Source organism: Dermacentor silvarum, chromosome 7, assembly GCF_013339745.2.
Source record: "Dermacentor silvarum isolate Dsil-2018 chromosome 7, BIME_Dsil_1.4, whole genome shotgun sequence".
Lineage (NCBI taxonomy): Eukaryota > Metazoa > Arthropoda > Arachnida > Ixodida > Ixodidae > Dermacentor > Dermacentor silvarum.
The window spans coordinates 167,824,663-167,845,321 of record NC_051160.1 but is presented as its reverse complement, the minus strand read 5'-3'; the positions used below and the strand labels follow the sequence as shown (position 1 = coordinate 167,845,321).

Genomic DNA, 20,659 nt, shown 5'->3' with positions numbered 1-20,659 from the left:
AGTCCATTAGAATTGAGTGGCATTGCCCAAATGACAGGTGTTGCTTGCTCAAAAGTTGTTATTCCCCGTAATAAACACCAAGGTGCATGAGTGTGTTCCAATATTATACTTTACACGATTACAATCACTTATTGAAGGAAATTGTTACTGTGCCTCTTTAATCATTTTTTTTTCTGTACTTCAAGCACATATTTACAGCACCAATAATTGTTGAGCTCACTTTGTTTTATTGCCATATATGGTATTACACGAGGATGGCTTGGTGGGCTAGTTTGGAAAGCATCTTAAGGGCACACACAGACGGGGACAGAGTGTCCTGTTGTTTCTTCACTCTGTCCCTGTCTGTGCGCGCTGTTACCCCCTTGAGATGGTTTTACTACAGTTACATTATATATGCCAAGCACACACAATGTACTTTGTATTATCTATCTACAAGATGTACTTGTTTCTGCATTTCCCCCCACAATAATGTCCATGACGGCGCTGTAGAAATTTGCATAAGTATACTAAATAAACAAAATAAAGCCGGCTGGACTAATTGATCACAATTCTCGTTCAATCAATTAAAACATCATAAACAGGTAAAATGATCAACATGACCTAACAAGTGTTGTGTTCATTTTCTTTTATAACTGTTTGTGCACTGGTCTGCTTCAGTTCACTCTGCTACGCTATGGCTTTGACCGGCCACATTGCGCAAGATAGCCAATTATCATGCCAAGTCGGTCACTCACGGCTCCAGTCTCATCCCGATGGCTTGATATCCGTCCACTCAGCATGCTAAAAAGAAAGCAAGAGGTTCAGAAAATGCCTAGAATTACAATCAATACACTACACAGCAAGTCAAGCTTTACACAATTTCATTTTAACTGCAAGTGAACTCGAAGTCAAATACCATCACACTGCCTTGACCATTGAGATAGCTAGAAATAGAGCCAGAAGGGCTCCTACAGTCAGCCTATGCTAACACAAAATCACTGCTATATCTGCACAACATCTTCATGATTGCAAAACTTCAAATACACCATTTTCTTTTTCATCTCTGCGAATGACGAGCTACCACTGATAACAGCATGGCCCATTTTTGTCAAAAACAGTACCATCAGGTTTGTGTTGAACAACAATTTTATTCGGTCAACTGTTCATATGAACTACGGAAAGCAAACTGTGCTAAATTATTTACTTCGATACCGAACACACTTACGCTTGCCATGACAAATTTGTGAACACTGCACAACCTTAGAAGGTGAGATAAAAAGGTACAAACACACAACTTTTACTGTGGCCACTTATTATCTTACAACTACTGTATTTATGAAGCTAGCAATTTTTGTCCCATTTTTTATTGTATTTTGTACGCTTCATGTTCTTTATTCCCTTTCTGCCACAAAGCTATGCCTCAGTTAAGGGATGTTTGTATTGTCATTATTCAATTTTCACAGTAACTTTTTTTTTGCATTTTGTATTTCCATGAACTGGTTTATTGCTGTCACCTTACTTAATGGCTCACATGATTGTTTCACATGGAAAGTTTTAAAATTCAGTCCTCATGAAATGGGACCTCTTTTTGTGTGATCTGCAAGTACATCATAAATAAGTGATAAGAATTTTGCTTATCGGCATCCTAAATGCACTAGCACCAATGATGTTGAGCAAGACACTTCGATGAGAAAAAAGTCCATAAGACTCACAGCTGACACTGCAAGTACTAAAATCCGTGATGGGCGCACTTGCCATACAAGTGAAAGCAGAAAAAAAAACTTGCTGGATGCAATTTTACTCCCTAGGGTTCTTCAATGTGTGCCTAGATGTAACCAAACAAGCATACTTTTGAAGACATGCTCTTCTTAGCTCACTTTACATGGGCTTAGCCTATCCGTGCATCTTGTCTCTACTTTCAGAAAAAAACTGTCAAGTGACTCGTAGACGTTGTATGTGAACATGGCAATGGCATGGAATGATACGCCTCCATGCTGAGAACATACAGCAGTAGTCAGTAACTAAGGATACAGTCAGGATATAATAAAAAATCACAGCATATCCACGGGGTGAATGATGATGAGTGGGCGAAGCTCCGGAGGGAATCATCGGATCTCCCGCTTAAGGGGACGCTAGCACAAACGCGTTAGAAACGTGCAGTACTCTCTAGTAAGGGGGAGCGGCCACAGCGTCTTACGCAGCCATTTACACATGCCGGAACGTGCACCGTGTTTGCCGACGCCATCACATGACTGCTGAGAGAGTATACCCCCCGTATTCATAAACGCTCCTCGACTTGAACTTGACTTGCCACCGCTTTGGGCAGCGCGTTCGAAACGCGTTGAAGGTAAGGCGGAGAGGCCACAGCGTCTTACACCAGCTTCTTACACGGGCCGTAACGCGCTAGCACAAACGCATTAGAAACGCGCTAGAAACGCGGCCTTTCGTTAATGTTGGGTATTTATTGCCATCGTGGTGCGTGTGTCCATGTCCGCTTCGTGGCGTAGTGGGCTAACACCGCGCGCTCGGAAGCGAGGGGTCCCTGGTTCGATTCCGCGCTACGGACACAACTTCGGAATTTTTTTTCTCATTTTTCTCAGACTGGTTACACACTACTGGTTACACACTACTACTACGACGACGGGGACGGAACGGGTGCCGCTATAAGGAGCTTCGCCCCTAAGAAATGAGAATAATGTTGCTGTAAACAGGGTGGGATGCGAGCGCCTTTGTCGCTCACTGCCATGCCAGAGCCAAGTGCCATCTAACTTAAGTGCTGCGTCCTCTGCCAGAAGGCGCGAAGTGCACGAGTTCGGGACCGAGGTCGGGCTGCGGTAGTGTGTTCTCCCAAGTCGTGGACATAAGTTTGAGTGTGCATGCCCACAGTTGTCCTCGAGCGCTCACAGACGCGAAAGCAGCGCGCTGGCCTTGATGCAGCCCTAGCACGACCATGGTGTGTGTGAGGGTCTTGTAACGGCAGCGCACTACTACACCGCAAGGCAGCAGTCGAAGCTGAAGAAAGGAAACGGAAGCACGTTGAAGCTGTGCATGCTCGACGGGCCAGTGAGAGTGCCGATGCACGTGAAGCTCGTCTCGCACGAGCCGGGCCAAGAAAGTGGCCGAAGCTTGCGAGGCCCGTCTCCCCCAAATGTGTGAATCGTATCGTGACCCCATAAATCAACATCTACTCATTGATTCATTCCAACCACCTTGTAAGTCGACCTTGTCTTCTTCAGCATCGACACTTGGTTGACTATTTTTTTTTCCTGTGTCAACTAGAATGTGGCCACACTAAGTGGAAATTAAAAAAAAAGGGTCTCACGCTAAGCAGCGCAATATCTCACAACCACTGAGGTTGTGAAAGATGTGGTAAAATTTTTTTGCCCCGTAGTAGTTGCAAGATAGCAGTCCGAACAACTCCATTTTTAACGAAAAGTTGCAAAGTGATGATGACGATGATTGGCTTTAAATTTTGTCTTTGTTTATGATTTATTTGGTTTCCTTTAGGCAAATTTCTTATTGGGTGTGAAACTACAGCTTTAAATTATGTTTTGCAGTTGTGAGTTAACAGTTCAAATGTGAAGAAGGAAAACAACCTCTGATTTTCTAAAAAGATACACGAGATCTGAAGATTGTCCTCTGCCTAGAAACACAGCTTTGATGCAGATAATACTAATAAGCCACTAATATGCTAATAAAATAATAATAATACAGATATTAATAAGCTCTTCAGTATGTCTTTCGAATTGGCGACTAATGGAGGCACATACTATATCCCCTTCGGGATAAAATTGGGCTGAGGCACTGCACTCAGCCAAAAGGCCCAGAGGAATCTTACCATGTCAATGGACTGGCAATTTGAGTCACCATGACTGCGCTAAGACTGCCAAAAGGCAAAGTTGTCGTTAACATGACTAAAACTAGCTAAATTTAGCAGCTTTCAAACTTAACGACATCACTTAAAGGGACACTACAGGCAAATACTAAGTCAAGCTAAAGTGATGGATTAGTGCTCTGTGTATCTCTAAGCAACCAGAGCCTTAGTAATCGAGATGTTGAGGTAAATGCAGGGCACGATTGGAGACTCCCCCGGGACATTCAAGTATCTGCAAACAGTGGGCCTTCATCCCACGAGATCACCGGACTACGATTCTTGGCTCTATGGAACCAACCATCGAGCACTATTGACGTTCATCGCCGAAACCAGCCTACATTTGTATATTTAATAGCTTATGCCATTGGGCAAACTTCTAAAAAAAAAAAGGATTTGCCTGATGATAAGGCACTCCTCATTTAAATTCTGTCAACCACTCATTATAAAATCATCATTGCATTGTATTATAAAACGAAAGAAAATGCTACTTGACCAGTTCTATTTCATTTTTAGAAAAAACAACTCATTGACATTACACAGTTGACAGCGATGTGGGCAGTCAAAAGGTTTCGTTACGCTCGACTCTGCGCTGCTCGCACTTTCGAGTTTCAGTAGTTCCGTTATCGCAGTGCTGCGCTGGTTTTGTTGGCTTGCGAAGCTTGCAAAAACTGCAAGCAGTAGATAATTATACGTCCATGTGATGTCGCGGGATGCCCAAACAGTCCACGCCACTTGACCAAAAGCAGCTGCAGTGGCGCATTGTACCGCCGTCTGCCAGGTGCCGTTTCACTCACTTTTTTTGCAGCAAAGGGCGGTGATGGTGTATGCACCGTCACCACTTCCCAGTTGGCGTGGCAGGAGATTTGAATTGCCATAAAGATATTCGGACTCCTCAGATGCAATTTTCTCGTAAACTAAGATGTTTCTTCGCACAAAACAAGCATTGCAAGGTTTCTGGAATGGAATTTAAACAGTCCACGTCGACTTAGTATACCTTTAATAGTGTACCTTAGCCTTAGTGTACCTTTAATAGTGAAGACTAGTCTACCAAAAAATGCCAGCCACACAAACATGATAAAAGGCAGATGCACCCCTGCCTGCAGATGATACTTGGCTTCATACGTAGCAGGCATCATTGTGGGAGCTCAGCAAGCAGTGCAGAAGTCTCACTCTGTACATTTCACAGCACAGTTATTTTCGACATTGTGATGCTTCCTACGGAATAACAACTTCACATATTGCAACTACAACTTGTTGACGTAAGGTTACGCCAAATCACATATTACGTGTGCTCCTTTGAGCTTCCAGCGTGCGAAGTAGCATGTTTTGGTCAAAGAGGCAAGTGGTGCACTGTGGTCGCTGAACGCAGAAACATGTCACAACACTCGTTTAGTGGCAAAACGGTTCAGATCTCCGATGACTCCCGTGGAATACTAAATATGTCCGATTTCTGACATAATAATAAAAATATGGCACCTAATTTTACATCAAGTTACATGGTGCGTACCTAATGTCTTTCTTTCATATGTAATGAGACTACTTTTTGGCTGTGGATGGGAACAGTGAGAGAAGCCTCTGAAGTGTTGCCTGTTATGTACAGAGATCCCCACTGAAATTACTAGAGGGCACTGTGGTGCTGCCGTCGTTAAGCTACGAAGGGCATAACGATGGGCAGAACATGGATTTGTCTCATCCTTGTGCTAGTGACTTCACATGAACGAGAAGACGGGGAACCGAGGGGCTCGATATGAGAGTGCAGTTCTGAATGGCCCATTTCTGGAGCGAACGTCGGAGACCAATTAGAGTGGCTCCTTCAGCGACTTGTGCACGGGAAACTGGTTTCATGTGAACCTGCCCAACTGCCCGTTGCGTACTCTAACCTGGTTGCAACCGGACCGCTCGTTTCGTACTACCGTCTGCTCGTGTCAGCTCTCGCTCACACTTGTTCAGTTTGCTTGGTTTGGTCTCGTTCGCGCTTATTTTGATTGTCATGGTTTGCGATTGTTTTGTAATCTGATTGTATGTGCGACACGAATTGTGTAGTACTTTCTGGAAGCCAAGGGGCACCAGCGATTACAGTGGAACCTTCGATGAGTCATGTATAAAAGCCAACCACTTGACCCGCAGATCAGATTTTTGATGATTGCCAACTCTGCTACATGTCTCTCTCAAATTCTTTGCCACAATATATTGCAAGATCAAAACACGTATATAGCTGAGCTCAAATTTCGCATTAGGGAGTATCGTAATCGTCGGTAAATTTTTTTGTTTGTTAGAACCATGTGAAGTCAAGAGACAACGAAAACCAAGGAAAGCATAGGGAAGGTAATTTGTAGTTTTAATTGAATTGTACAAATGATAAGATTAAGGGAAATGAAAGTGGACAGAACAATAACTGCTACCGTTGGGGGCCAAACCCACAACCTCTGTATTATGCGTGCGTTGCACTACCAATAGTGCTACGGCGACGGCTGTTTCCCCGTCCACACTGTACGGTACTTATGTGATCAAATGGCGTAGTACAGAGAGATGAACTCACCTCGTGAAGAAGGAGTCGGGCACCCATGTCAGTGTCTGCCTGGATGTGGCAAACCTAGGGAGACAACCAAGTTGTTCAGTGCCGCACACTAACACAGGAATTGCTCGGTTTTTATTGCATTAAATTGTATTGTACACAGTGCATACACACGCATATATAGACACTTTCCAGAACCCAATAAGATTGCTAAAGGGTCCTGTTCGGTGGGCACATTTGATTAGAGTATACATTACATATTTCATGATAATCACAATATCATAAATTTTAGGAAGCAATAAATGAATTATATAGTATTAAAAAGAGATTTAGCCCTTTCCGACGCTGCGTACACCAAGATAGTGACTCATCAGCAAAAGCACTGATGAAAGTAATGATATTCAAAATGTGCCACATACATCTTGAAGCACTTATGAGAGGAATTGTGCTGCAATCTTGAATAACTTGTGCAAAATGTTTTAGCAAAATGAGTGGGAAGGTAGACGGTTGGTTGTCTTTGCTCAGTGTCAGCATGCTGCTGTATGCAGCAGGTCTTTCATTGTTTTTCACAATGTCATGCACCAGGCATAATTTCCAAACGGCTGGATAAGTGCTTTTCAAAACAAGAAATAGTTGATGTTCTCATATTTGATGTTACTGTAGTCAGCTTTTGCATGGAGTCCACATCCTGTAAACTTAGAAAACTCACTAAAGAAATGAAAATTCTTAATCTTTTCTGCAGCTGTACACTTTCTATCATTTAGAAGATGCAAGAAATGTGGTGAAAGTAAGTGTTCAATCAACAAAATTATGTGGCGTCTGAAAGGGTTAAAACCTTTTTGTGGAATGACAGTATGAGAGGAGTTGTTCACAATTGTGATCCAGGCAAATTCCAAAGTGTGGCAGCCATAGTTGGAACTAATTTTAGTCAAGAGAAAGAGAAGACGTGAAGTGTTTGTTCTATTGGGTGTGATTTGCTTAGTGGAGCAAAACAGTCCTTAAATTAGTTTGGTCATTACCCATGCAGTATAACAAGAAGGCAACATCACAAGTTACCAGATTTCAGAACCCCTTCAGCCACCATGTGTACAGTTGTGCATGCCAAGGTAGCCCATGGAAAGTAGTAGCAGTGATAGTATAATCATATCGAAAATGTGTCGCACACATCTCTTCAAAACATTTCAGATTGAATCTATGCTGCGACTTTTGAATAATACCATGCATAAACTGTCCTAGTAAAATGAGTTGGAGCAGGCTTTCGGTGTCAGCGTGTTGTCATGTAGAGGGTTTCCCTTCTTTCATTGTTTTCCACGGTGTTTCAAATCAGGCAAATTTTTCAACTGAACGAACAGGTGCTTTTCAACTATGCTAGACACAAAATAGTTGATGTTATCATATCGACGTTCGTGCAAGAGTTCTCACTTTGACTCCACATTCTGTAAACTTGACAAATCTTACTGGACAATTGAAAATTCTTCCAGGGAGGATTGCCGCGTGTTCCAGAGGAGCTGCCAACATGAGGCAACCCTCCCTGAACGGCTGCTTTCTGCAGCTGCCAACAGGCGGTGACACAAGGTTATGCGAGTGTCGCCTTGGCAGCATTTGCATCCTCATAAACAAAAGTAACTTTGCATTTTTCAAGCGATTTTGCCTCACAAGTGGCGGCGGTGGTGGTGTCACGCTAAAACCCAATCGAAAACCTTTCAAAAACTCGCGGTATAAATCAAAATTGGCATGGAAGAGTACAAATGTATGACATCACTGATAGGTCATGACATCAATAACATCACATGCTCGTCAGTTATGTCACAATTAACGATAATAAAATAATGTGTGGTGCATACCTGCATTGGATATGCGGGTATGAGCTAGGGACATGAAAGAAAAAAAGAAAGAAGGAAGGAAGGAAAGAAAGAGAGAATGAAAGAAATCACGTGTGGCTGATACCGGAGCCACACAGTTCAGCTCCGCTGGTTTATCATCTGTACGGGGTGCATGGGCAGTGCAATTTTCAAGTGAAACGTATTGCCTCAAAAGTGCTGGTGATGTAGGTGGTGGTGTCAGCACGTGTGGGGAAGACTGCGCCGGCGCCAGATCACGACCAATCAGGGTTGTTTGGTGTGTCGCGGGGAGGGAAAGGGAAGGACGCAGATCAGTTTCAGTGACCGGATGGGAAGGCCGCGTGTGGTGCATACTGCCAATCCTGAGTTCAGGACAAACGAAGCTTAACGCTTGCGACAGCGTCGTCTTGCCCTCCAGGAACCTGACAACGGTGGTGCACGTCTCATAACTACGGGAAAGTAGTAGGTCAGGTACACACAGGACAAGCTTCGCTCACCCCCATTTTCTCGACAGGGGAGGGGCTGGTGATATTTTTCCTTAAAGACAAGGCAAGGTGCGAGGTGTTACATTGAATGACACAGACCCTAAAATGGTATCTTTCTGCGAAATTTGAGCAATAACAGAGCAGTGGTAAGCACAAATCTTAAGTGCGATATGCACATTCCTGTATACAAACAAAGTAATTAACAAGATAACCATTTTCGTGTTGTTTCAATGTTTTTGTGCAGATATTTTTCCTTTCCTGCCTTTTGTGCAAACACAGTGCTGTTGCTCAAGTACTCGCTGCCGAAATGCGCTTTCAGGCTCATCGTTACTCTTGTTTATTCCTATTACCAGTTGCTCAACTTTCAAAGTGCTCACTATTCTGATCACTTTTTATCATCCTACAGGGGTTCTTTTTTCGCTCAAAATGTATGCAAGCGGAATGGTCTTCCGAGTGATGTGGTGGGTATGCACCACGTATGCCTTCATTTTTAGCACAGCTTAAAGATTTGTAATCTTATTTTGCCACTGTAGCTGTTCATTTTGTTATGAAGTTTGTTACGTTATTTCTTTCAATGTATGTCATATATAGTAAAATTGTACTTGTGTACTGAATTTCACAATTCTGTTCCCCATTGTGAGTTCCGAGCGTTTTTATAGTGTGCACTATAACAGTGTGCTTGCTTATTCAGAGAGACATTGTCTCACTGCCCACTCCTGCTTACAGCTCTGTTTCTAAAGCCAGCCCAAACCATGTAAATGAAATAAAGTAAACAAATACACGTACTTTATTTCGCAAATGTCTTTTCTGTGCTTCGGCGCATGTGTATGGTCAATTGCTTCCTTGCTTTTGCAAGATGTGATCACCGGGTTGTCAATACAGCTGGTGCTCTTCTTTTTGATGAAATGTGCCTACAGTGGTTCACACACTACAAAATTATTGCTTCTGCAGAAAATTTTCATCCCTTGAAACCCACCCACTCATGCTAGTGTGCGCAAGTGAGTAGGTACACAAGTAATGTCTTTTCCAAGTACGCCAAGATGGGACGACGTATAGAATTAATGTATGGCCAAATTAAACTTCAGTTGGTTGTTGTGCCTGTGCTGTCTTTTCTTGTCAGCTGTCCTGCTTTGTAGCGCAAGAAAGACTGAAGTAAACGAGTTGCTCTAACTGCGCTTGAGAATTAAACATTGCATTTTAAAGGATTCCCGATGAGCGAGTCGCTTGGTTAATTATTAATTAGTACAATATCACTGACGCTTGCTGCAAAAGAAAGGTGTGCTCTGAAAAAAAATTATACATATATATATAAGATTTGATAACATTTAGGCTCCAGCGTATGAAAAAGAACAGGTGACAGGGAAGGACGCCAAAATCAATGCGAGCGAAATGTCGGGAATGTTTGTAGACAGCGAAACGTTTGAACGCAAAGCAGTCGTTTAAATATTTAAACTCGAGAAGGCAACTCAATCGTCGGAGCATTCCATCATCACGCAATAATTTGGACGCAACTAAGAGGAACAAAGTCGGCTAGGAAACTTCCAAGACACGACTTTAGCGCAACGGGTCCCTCTACCGTCCTGTCAAACGCTGCAAGACGTCGTCGGCATCGAAGGAAGCCTAAAAGAGACGGGGACATCCGCGATCTCCATGCTCACCTGGTTCCCCCGACGTTCAGGTTAATGATGTCGCCGGACAATTGGTGGCTCATGGCGTGGCAGATAGGAAGAGGCGCCTATTCGAGCGAGGGGTCAACGGATCCGAACCGTCGTCCGCCTGCACATCACGGAGAAGGGCTTGCGGCGCCTATATCACTGCGCACTCGGCCCAGCACGTACTGCATTGCCGATGGCGCGTCGTCGCGTGGTAGTGAAAGGGTTTCATCCACAGCAGTCCGATCGAGACAACGTGATCGCCAAGACACAAGCACAGCACGGGGAACGATAAAAACTGTGCGCATTTAAAGCTGGCTGACAAGCGAAACAGATGATACAGAAAGGGGGAAAGGAAGTGGAAGAGGAAACGAGTCCATGAACGGAGACGAAAGAAAGCGAAGGTAGCGGAACGCGCAGTTGGCGGCGTCAATGGTCCTGTACGCACAATGTTATAATATTTTATAGCACGCAAACAAACAAAAAAGTTCGCAAAGTCTCAACATTATTGTAAAAACGTGTTACAGTTCGCTTTAGTATATGTTTAATTAAGTAAAAATGTTTTTCTTTAGCTACGTTGACATTTTATTGTAGTGTCTATGATCAGACACTAGAGGAAGCTGCACAACTAGCACGCGCGGATCTTTACTACCCTTCCGTGCGCGTACAAAAAGATCTCGCTGGCTCTCGTGGCGCGCGAGGCCGCGAGGTTTATCAGCGAACGAGCTCCGAACGAGTTGCTCGCTGGCTACTGTCCCGTAGGAGGCTGACCCGTGTGTTTTTCTTTCAGCGGTTTTCGTTGTGCGTTGATGTGGTCTGCTGAGCCGGGCTTGAAACCCGCGTCGTCGGCAGGTGTTCGGGAGTCCGCGGGAGAGTCGGCAATTGCGCGCTGCTCGCCATGTCACGTCGCTTGAAGACACCCGGGTGGTAGTGCTGAAGCGGAGAGGTAAACGGCGTCGCATGAGCTGTGTGTGCTGAGGGAGCTCGCTCTTTATATCGCATGCTGTTGACCTCATGGCCCCCGTTCGTCGCGATCGCTTCGTGATTACGAGATCTCGTTCTGTTTTGCGATGACCGAAACGGCAGTCCTTATGAAAAGGCGGCAATCTTGTCATCTCGCTGGTCGAGAATCGATGTGACCACTGCGTGTTTTCATGCAGCGCTCAAAGGGGTGTCACATGCTCGGGTGCTACTCCCTATGTGGCGCCTAAACCCCCTAAAATGAAAGGAAAAACGCCGTTGCTTCGTTGTTTCTGCAGCAGTGCCTTCGTGAGTTCCGCGTTTTGCGTAAGCAGCGTTTTCGCGATTAAGGCGCGTATCGTCAGCTAGTACGAATATTCACTGCTGGACGACCGAAACTACGCGGCATTTCCCGCTAGTGGATTGCCGCTTTCTGCCACGGCGGACGCAGTTCCCCGCTTGGACTGACTTAGCATGTATGCGTATTTGGCCGCCGTGCTTGTGGCCTGGTGATTGGGGCTGCACCGCTGCCAGTCGATTGCGCGCACCCGAAAAGGCTGCCTGCTCAAGGTGACGATCGCGAATCTCTTTATCGCTGGTCTACATCGTAGGCGCAGCGTCACTGACCTCGTTCAATGATGAAAGTCGCGCGCGTCGGAAAGCCGCAGAAAAGAACGAAGCGTATACACCGTTAACCCAGATCTGCGCTCCGCGTGATCTCTGCACGACAGTTTCTTTCGCAGTAACCAAGTGCGCGTACGTCTCGAAAAAGTGCGCCGTTTGCTCGCTGCCAGCGATCCAGGCGCGGTTGTTTGAGCTAGTTGGCATCGCTGTACTAGAAGAACAGGTGAACACGAAAGGACGGTTTACGATTAGCTTGACCCGGCCTTCGTGTTTTTCTGATCACGTGACTTTGTAACATACGTGCAGTGATACAAACTTGCTCCAGCCGCGATTTACGGGCGGCCTTTGCGTGCTGCTCAGAGAATCATGCACAGTGGATTGTGTGCAACATTACTAAGCAAGGACAGGGTTAAAATGGTCTAGCTGCGCTTGCACTGGCTGCTTTTATCCACTTTGCATTATATCTTAGTATGCCTGCTCTACACTGCATATCTGGCCTTGGAACAGTGAACATTGTGGCACCCCCCACACTGATGTGGTGAAGCAAGACTTTCAGAACCTTGATACATTCCTTAGCGGTTGATAATTGCAACAGTGCAAAAAACGAAGTCATATCTGAGAGATAGCTGTGTCAGGGCCAAGTGCTGACTGTCAACTAGCATTGCTGCTTCGAAAGGAATCTATGCAGTATGCCTCGTCATGTGCGCTCTATACTGGCACTTCAAAAAATTGATAAAAAGACCATCAGGTTGGTTACATTCATAACAGCACCTCTTCACGTACAAGGAAGACAACTGACGAGTGGCCTGTGCAAAGCCTATCACTCGTTTTCATATAAAATGCCCTGTTATCTCTAATGCAGTTGAACTGAAGTGTTGGTACAGCACTCCTTAAAATTCCAGCTCACTCGTTCAGCTTTGACTGTGTGTTGCAAATGTGCAGCCGTTCATATGCTCACTGAGACGCTTGTTAACACATCTTCCTATCTGCCCCGTGTGTCCACAGGTCAAAAGTCGCTTGTACACCACACTAAACATGCAAAAGCGCACATTTGTTTGCACGCCTGTTTGAGCATTCCTCTTTGCATGTCGCCGCAAGTTTGTACGTAGTTTCTTGCTGCTGCACAAGTGCTGCTTGACTTATTTTTTATTATGAAACCACTGTTGGTCTCGTTTCTCGACACAACCTTCTTAGTCTATGTCAATAAGCTATCTTGTAATAGCTATCTTGTAATGCACTGAATACAACCAACAACCATGATAGGAAAAACTAGACGAGTACAACAGAGTGCCAACTATGAACTATTTATTGTCCCTGAAATGTTCCCCGTTTTTCCCCTTGTTTCCAGCTTCTCTTTTGTTGTCTTTGTTTCGTTTTGTAGGCTTTCTACCCTAAGCATCTGTAAAAGTTTTCTTGACTGCAGCCCATATATGGGCAATGTTTCAGTAAACTGTTGGCATTCTGTCATCCCTGTCTGCCTTATCGTGGTTGTTATACTTGGTGCTTTACCGCAGTAGCGCACCCAGGATCTCTGCCAGGGGGGGGGTTGACAGTTTGCCAATACCATCTAAAATAAACAGCACTAATTTCGATTTCTCCACGGGAAATTGTCCAAAAAAATGCGCTTTTTGCGAGTGTGCAGACGATTGCGCGTCTTACATCTTAGTTGCAGTACTCAAATGCATAAGGAAAGAAAAGGGGTTAAACAAAGGGGGGGTTAAGTCGGCCTCAGGGGGGGGGGTTACAACCCCCGAATCCCCCCCCGTCGGTGCGCCACTGCTTTACCGTATGAACCATGTGGACAGTCATTTTAAGAAAAACCTTGTGCATTTTCGGATGAGTCATCATAATTGGAGAGTAACTAATTCTCTGTCTTGGTTTCTTAGTAAAGCTTCATTTTTTCATTGAAAACATTAAATCATAGGCTTATCTTATTATTGATGGCATGCATTACGAGCAAGAAAAAATTATTCTTTCCACATTGCCGTCGGAACGTGCCACATCGAACGTTTTGTCAAACGTGGTAGTGCCTTCAGCAAAGTGGTTGCCTGTAGCAGTACGGAGCACATTGGAAATAAAATCAAGGCAGGTTGAGCATGCAATTCACCTGAAGCTCAATGTCTGCTGCTTTTTTTGTTTTTTCCCACCACTCGATAAGAACCAACAAAAACAGGTGTCCAGAAATGTGGACATGGGGCACCTGAAGGGAATATTATTATTGCAGTGAAAAGTGATGCTGCTAAGAAACTGGAAACGATGCATCAAAGGGGATACCTGCAGGGCTCTATTCATTACTGGACTGCCGTTGTAAAATAGCAAAAGGACGAGGGCTGACGTCTTTCACTCTGAGGATGGCATCGTCCACCAGGACACCCACTAAAGTTATTCGACAAAATGCACTTTAGAAATAAAATTGAAATACACTTGCAGTGAATTACTTTTAGTATTAAACCTATAGTCTAAATCTCGTGATAAACTCTACATGGGTACTTAAGGTCTCCTCGGCTTGGATGCACTTTCTGAACCAGGAAAAGTGCAGCGACGGATGAGCTGTGTTGTCTGCCACAGGTGCTTAAGCCTTTTCAATTTTGTAATAAAGGGTATTTTATCTTTATTATTGCAATGGCCTCTATGGTAGTAGCATTACCTGGTGGTAGTGAAATGGTAGTTGAACATCCGACGTTCTCATTACAAAGTGCAAATCAAGAGAAAGCTGTTTGAACAAAAGCAATTCAGAATGTTACAAACCTTTACCAACCTGTCATAACAACCATGCGGGCATTGAATCTTGCTTCTTTATGCCAGCTTGGTTGACTTGTGTTCATTGTGGGATACTTTGTCTTTCCAAATGAGTTAATGCTTTTTCTGTCTGCAGTGCAATGGATGACAGACTAGTGTTGTAATAAAAACCACAACGAATTGTGGTTAAGAAGCCCAACACACGAAAAGCATAGGACTCCACAGGCAACCTTATGCACATTGTCTATCACCTGTCATGCTGATCAAGTACAATGAATTGTGCCTCAACAGCGTCGCAGACAATGTGGTAGTCTGTCATTTACGGTGTACACAGTGAATGGAGTTCTGACATCAAGCTGCCCTTGCAGTTGCTGCCTGATGGATCGGGCGTTGATTCAGGGCATCAAGCGTCTTCGAGTGTTGACCCCGTATGACTATGACAACATGGACGAGCTTGTCCAGGATCTGACCAGCGCCCTCGAGGAGTCCTCCTCCTCTGCTCAGCGACACCGCTGCCAGCGACACCCGCGGCCACCACAGCGCAAGTGGTGGTCCAAGAAGACCCTCTTGCCCCCCTCGGACGGCGATGTTGCACGCCTGCAAGGGGCCGTGTCATCCTCGACGACATGCCAGACTACCCGTTCCGTGAGCGCTGTGTCCGGAGACGACTCCGAGTCCAGCCTGGAGGGACGTGCCATGCCTCGTATGGTGAGCCCCCTTTTACAACTTCTGCACGCTTTTCAGTCTGTTACTGAAAAAATGAGCAGCCTTCTTTGCCAAAAATAAAGATAGAACGAAAAGAAAATGCAAGACGCACGGGAACACATGTTGTGCCACTCTGGTAGAAAGAGGGAGAACCATCATTAGAAATTGGTTACTAACTAGCATAAAACAGAGAAATTAAGTTCACTCTAAGAAAAGTTGGACACTGTGGGGCTTAGCCAAACAATGGTTGTCATCCATCCTGCGTGCCTTTCCCTTCTTTCCTGCTAACTTCCAGATTATGAACGGCATGCACTTTATAAGTATGACAGCATTCTCAACAGAAAAGTAGCAAGCACACATTTTTCAAGGAACGAAATGCAAGCAACACATATGAAGATTATCGTTTGGCAACAGTATGCCCAAAGGGTGTAGAGTGTTGTGTGACTTTGCAGGGCTCACAAAGGCTTTGATCGTAGTGAAAGCATTAACAGTGTAGAGACACTGTCGTGTGAAGTGAGTAATGGTTCTTGGAACACAAGTTTAATGCCCCTGTCAGACTGGCAAATTTAGTGTCACTGAACAAGTGCATTTCACCACTAGCGTCATTCGCAAGCTGTCGCACGGAAAGGTTTAGACACACCTGCTGTAAAAACACACTTGTCAGCAAGTGCATTCATTGAACTGGCTTTGCCGCGTTTGCATTCATCGAACTGGCTTTGCCGCGTTGAAGTGACTGGCTTTGCCGCGTTGAAGTGTCTAGCTTCATCGCTGTCTATCTTAATTGCCACTGGTGCTTCAAAAAAGGATTACTCAATGCAGGGCCACCTACTCACTTGCCAGGGTGGTATCTGGAATACACCCTGTGCCATCTCATCATAGTAACTATGGTAACCATTGGCTCACCTTACCAGTGAGTGGGTGCCTCGGCTGTGTTTGTGTTCAAGTGTTCTTACTTTGCTCTTCAAAGCAGGAATCGGTGCAAATGTGTTAACAGGAAAAACAAATGAAGTGACTGCAGATCGAACTGGTAACCAGGTTCACTAAGGGCAAGTGTCGCATGAACGATTGCACCTGTCAGAAGAAATAATTTCTCGCTTTTTGATCACACAGTTTTAACCTGTAGTAAGATTAAATCATTGTTTTAATTGCAAGGCAGTGAAAAATGTAACTAGTGCTGTTGGAATGAGTTGGGAAGCAGCAAATTGTGTTTGGTTCGTGACCTGTGTCTCAGCCATTACGGTAGCTTTATTTGGAAGTGTGGAAAAACCTGCCTGGGGCCATTTTTGAAAGTACACACAGCATGAGCAGACAAAGCAAGGAACAAGACAGACTTTCTCTGTCTGCTCACTCTGTACATACTTGCTGTGTTACACCATCGTGCCCGAAGAAATGTGTTAGCTGCTATTTTTACCATTTTGTGATGGAGTGCAAAATTGCAAGAAAGCGCTAACAAAAAAGCAAACCAAGATACTTCGCTATGATATGCAAATCCGAACAACGCATAAATCGAAGACGGTGAAGCTGCATGGGTGAGTGCTCACACCCCTTGGAAACCCTAGGGTTCTCGTTTTGAAATCTACCCAAGACTTTGCTAAACGCTTCATTGTATGCAATGGAATCCGTCCGTTACAGCAGAGTCTCTTCAACTACTTGACTGTATTCCACCTCAGTACTTCTGCATTCTCCGCCATATCCGACGCATACTGCCGTATGCCGTGCCGGTTCTGACGACACTGGCATCTGGAATGGATTGCAACGGCCCGGTCATACAGAGCGCTGGATGAGCTTTAGCCATCTTCTGCAGCGGCTGCGTTTCAATGAGGGGGTGGCAAAATGCTACAACTCGTGTTTTAGGTGTGTGTAGATTCAGGTGTCATGTGGAGCCCCTATGTAAGCTTCCATCGTGGTTTGTCTGTTCCTTTGGGACATTAAATCGCCTGATCAATAAATGAATAACTAAATCGGGCCTGTTCAGGACTGTCGAAGCTTCTGTGGGGGAGCTAAGCTTTTCTTTCGTGGTTTTAGCAAGTAAATTCTGAACAAGCTGAGCTGGTCTTCCATGCAACAAAATTTTGAGCCTCGTAAAAAAAAGTATAGTTTCTGATAGTGTAAATATTTATTTATTTATTTATGAATACTGCAACCCTAACATAGGGTTTTGGCAGGGTGGATATACATTTGCTAAATTTACAAATCGGCAAAACAAATAAATATAAAACAAGTAAGGTATGTACACGCTTTCAGACAAGACAACGGTTTGCAATAAACAGGCATGAGGGCATATTATGAAATCAGTGCTACATTCAAGCTGATCACAACTTTGTGATTTGTGTAAATATACAGCTTTTGTGCAAAGTTTTACATTTGAAATACGAGTATCTGCATCACAGAGAACTCTCCAAAAATAGATGGTTTTGATACCGAAAAAAAGAAAGCCGCCATTGGCTGTTTACTGCAAGTGGCACATGATCTAGAATCTGCCGCTTCTCGGTATGACATCCGAGATTATGCAGTGCATGCCATAGATTTTCATGCACTAGTGGGAACTCGGATGCTGGTGCCTATGGCAGCTGCAAGCAAGTGGTTCAGTCAGCATGGGAATGATGACCCCTGATGGTTGGTACATGAATTTGCCTAAACTTGTTCCTTCTGGATTCAAACGGCTTCGTGACTTTGTAAACTCATCATTTTCAACAAAGCACTGTGTTATAAATAATTTGAATAAGCACTATAAGATTGTTCGACGGCAGGATTCGAACCCAACACCACTAGCACATAATCCTGATATTGAAACCATTATGCCACGGACGCATGTATCGACAAGCAGCGTAAAATACCTGTAAGAATTTATCTCGGGCAATCCAGCGCATTGAGACACTTGGCACGTTTCGATTTCGCCACCTGAGCACTGTTAGCCGTTTCTTGACAGCTGATGAGAATACCTTGCAGTTTGAACTGATGGATCAGTCATCTTGCTTCTAGTTCCAGTTTTTGACACTAGAAGGCGGCACTTGTCAGGCTGACAAGCTGCATGAATGCTTGCATTGGAAACATTGCTGCTTGCACACCACATTTATGGGAAGTTTCTGGGAAACTTGGTACACTTCTTTCCATTGTTTTGCGCTACAAAAAGGGTCAAGCTCCCGATCGGCACTTCCATAAGTAAATGAATTGCGTACAATCGATTCATTCATTCTCCGTCAATGCTCGCTCCTGCAGCTGGACGCTCCCCAGAGTGACTCGGATGACCTGCTCCAGCGACTGTGCGCATGGCGCCACCGGCAGGCCAATGCGGCCGAATCAGACTCGCTCAACGAGAACTGCCTGCCCACAGCAGCACGGCCACAGAGGCGCAAGCGAAAGCTGAAGCGCATGGCCGTCGACCTGGAACCACCGTCTGGGGACTCGTCCCAAGGATTACCGGACATCAACAAGGTTGACACCAAGGAGTTCTTGTTCAATCAACTTTTTTAACCCATGTAGGAAGTAGCAGGGAAACAGATGAGGCTGGAACGGAATTGTGATTATAATGAGGTGAAAATGTAGAGAAAGTGGTGGAGGAGGCATGGTTTGTCTGCGGTATCCGTCACTTTTTCATCCTGCATAATGAATGCAGATTTGTGTGTTGCTGCGTGGCTGGAACTCTAGTTGCCTGGCACCTTGATATACATAGACAGTCAGTGTCTGATTTTGCAGACTTCCTAGGGGCCACAAAAATGCCATAAAAATCTGGCATTCTGAAAAAATAATGCGTGCCTTTGACTGCACCAAGAGCTCAAATCACCACAGGCACATCTGATAGCTCTGAAGGCCTGCCAGTGCACTTTTTGGGGCATATCGGTACTCATACTGAGACAGGAGCGGGCAGCTGCACGCGTGTGTATACTATAATTAATTAATGCGTACTGTGTCCCGTGACAGTGGCCTCTTTACACTCTTCGTCTGCTTCACCACAATACATTGCTCATGCTTCACAGAGTAACTGCTGTATAGTGGTGAAGCTGTCTTTTGGGAACCGGCATTATGCAACGCTTGTGGAGATGGCTTTGTGCGAGGCTCACCCTATGAGAAAATCATATCACAAAGGTGCTACGACAGGGTTTGTAGACTCTCTGACACGGTACAGAGAAGGCTCCGAAATCAGACCGTCCACAAAGATAGGTTTTAACCCAAGAAACAACACAGTGCGACAGTCACGGCATTTACAGGTAAAGGCTCACTGCAAGACCGAATGAGTAGACACGCCTGCTTCGCTAGGGTTAACTATGTAGGGATCCACCAAGCGCGAGAATGAGAAGGCGCGGGAGTAGAGGTCCCATGTAACAAACTCGTTGCGGGCCTGTGAGCATCTGCCGCGGCGGTGAAGTGCTTAGTGGGAGAGAGCTTGGGTGGAGAGGGTGACTCGGGGCCTCCACTTGGGAGGCCAATCAGGGGCATCCCAGTGATGTGTGCTTGTGCGGTGATTCGACGTTGGGAGGGATTAACACAGTTTGCGCTGGAAATTAGCTCCAGTACACTAGCTGTGTCCACCATGTTGCCACTGGGGCTGCGGTTCCGGGAGATTGAGCTAAACATCACGTGCGAGCTGGGGGATGAGGTGCGGGAAGGGACCTTGATCCCCACATGGCCCTGACCTAATCACCAGGGCCATCCTGCAGAGGAAGCTGACTGAGGCCAAGTGGCGAGGTTGACTCGGCCAAAGAGGGCTACGCCAACAAGGTAAAGTCCAAGAGGACATCTTTGTCAGGGCTAGGACAGGAAGACTGTGTCACATGGCTGAATGTGTGAGGCATGGCTACCATTTTGATGCAGCAGCCACCACAAAAGTTACTGGGCTCCCCAGATTGTGCGTTGACAGGAAGAGCAGGCGGGGATCACTGGCAGCCAGGTGCCAGGTAGCCGGTGTGACGACACTCAGCCAGGGACCAGAGCTTAATTGGGCAAACTAGTCGCTATGAGCGGCAGTTGAGGCAGCTGGAAGCAAGGCTGGCACGAGAGGTCAGCGTCCTTCAAGGTAGGAGCCAGCCACGACAGGCAGGACCAGGGACAGCAGGCCACATGGTCAGCAACAGACTGGCAACATGGAGGAGAGCTTGGTTGCCGCTCCAACAGGTGCATGAGGCCTCACACGAACAGATCGATGGCGGAGCAGGGTGGCTAACGTGCGTCGGGAATGTCGCTCAGCTGTGCACGAGGCTAGCTGTAGTCGGAAAGCATTGCGACATTTTCGGCTGAGCGGCGAGGCTCTCACTTGGCATTGGCTACCAGCCGTGCTCGTGGCAAAG

General features: G+C 45.4%; 2 protein-coding genes across 3 annotated transcripts in view; one reads left to right on the top strand and one right to left on the bottom strand.

The window, feature by feature from the left end:
* Positions 1 to 10,736, bottom strand: part of LOC119458677 (BTB/POZ domain-containing protein KCTD3-like) — a 97,954-nt gene extending 87,218 nt beyond the window's left edge. For both annotated transcript variants that reach the window (XM_037720538.2, XM_037720539.2), the window contains exons 1-3: positions 10,353 to 10,736; positions 6,393 to 6,446; positions 735 to 780 (exon numbers count right to left, since the gene is read on the bottom strand). In XM_037720538.2, coding sequence (XP_037576466.1) covers positions 735 to 780; positions 6,393 to 6,446; positions 10,353 to 10,405 — 153 coding nt within the window. In that variant the 5' untranslated portion in view covers positions 10,406 to 10,736. The remainder of the gene's footprint in view (positions 1 to 734; positions 781 to 6,392; positions 6,447 to 10,352) is intronic.
* A 296-nt stretch (positions 10,737 to 11,032) lies between these two features.
* The window catches only part of LOC119458676 (G patch domain-containing protein 2), a 32,372-nt gene continuing 22,745 nt past the window's right edge, over positions 11,033 to 20,659 (top strand). The window contains exons 1-3 of the mRNA XM_037720537.2: positions 11,033 to 11,292; positions 15,038 to 15,377; positions 18,594 to 18,809. Of these exons, the coding sequence (XP_037576465.1) occupies positions 15,048 to 15,377; positions 18,594 to 18,809 (546 nt within the window). The 5' untranslated portion in view covers positions 11,033 to 11,292; positions 15,038 to 15,047. The remainder of the gene's footprint in view (positions 11,293 to 15,037; positions 15,378 to 18,593; positions 18,810 to 20,659) is intronic.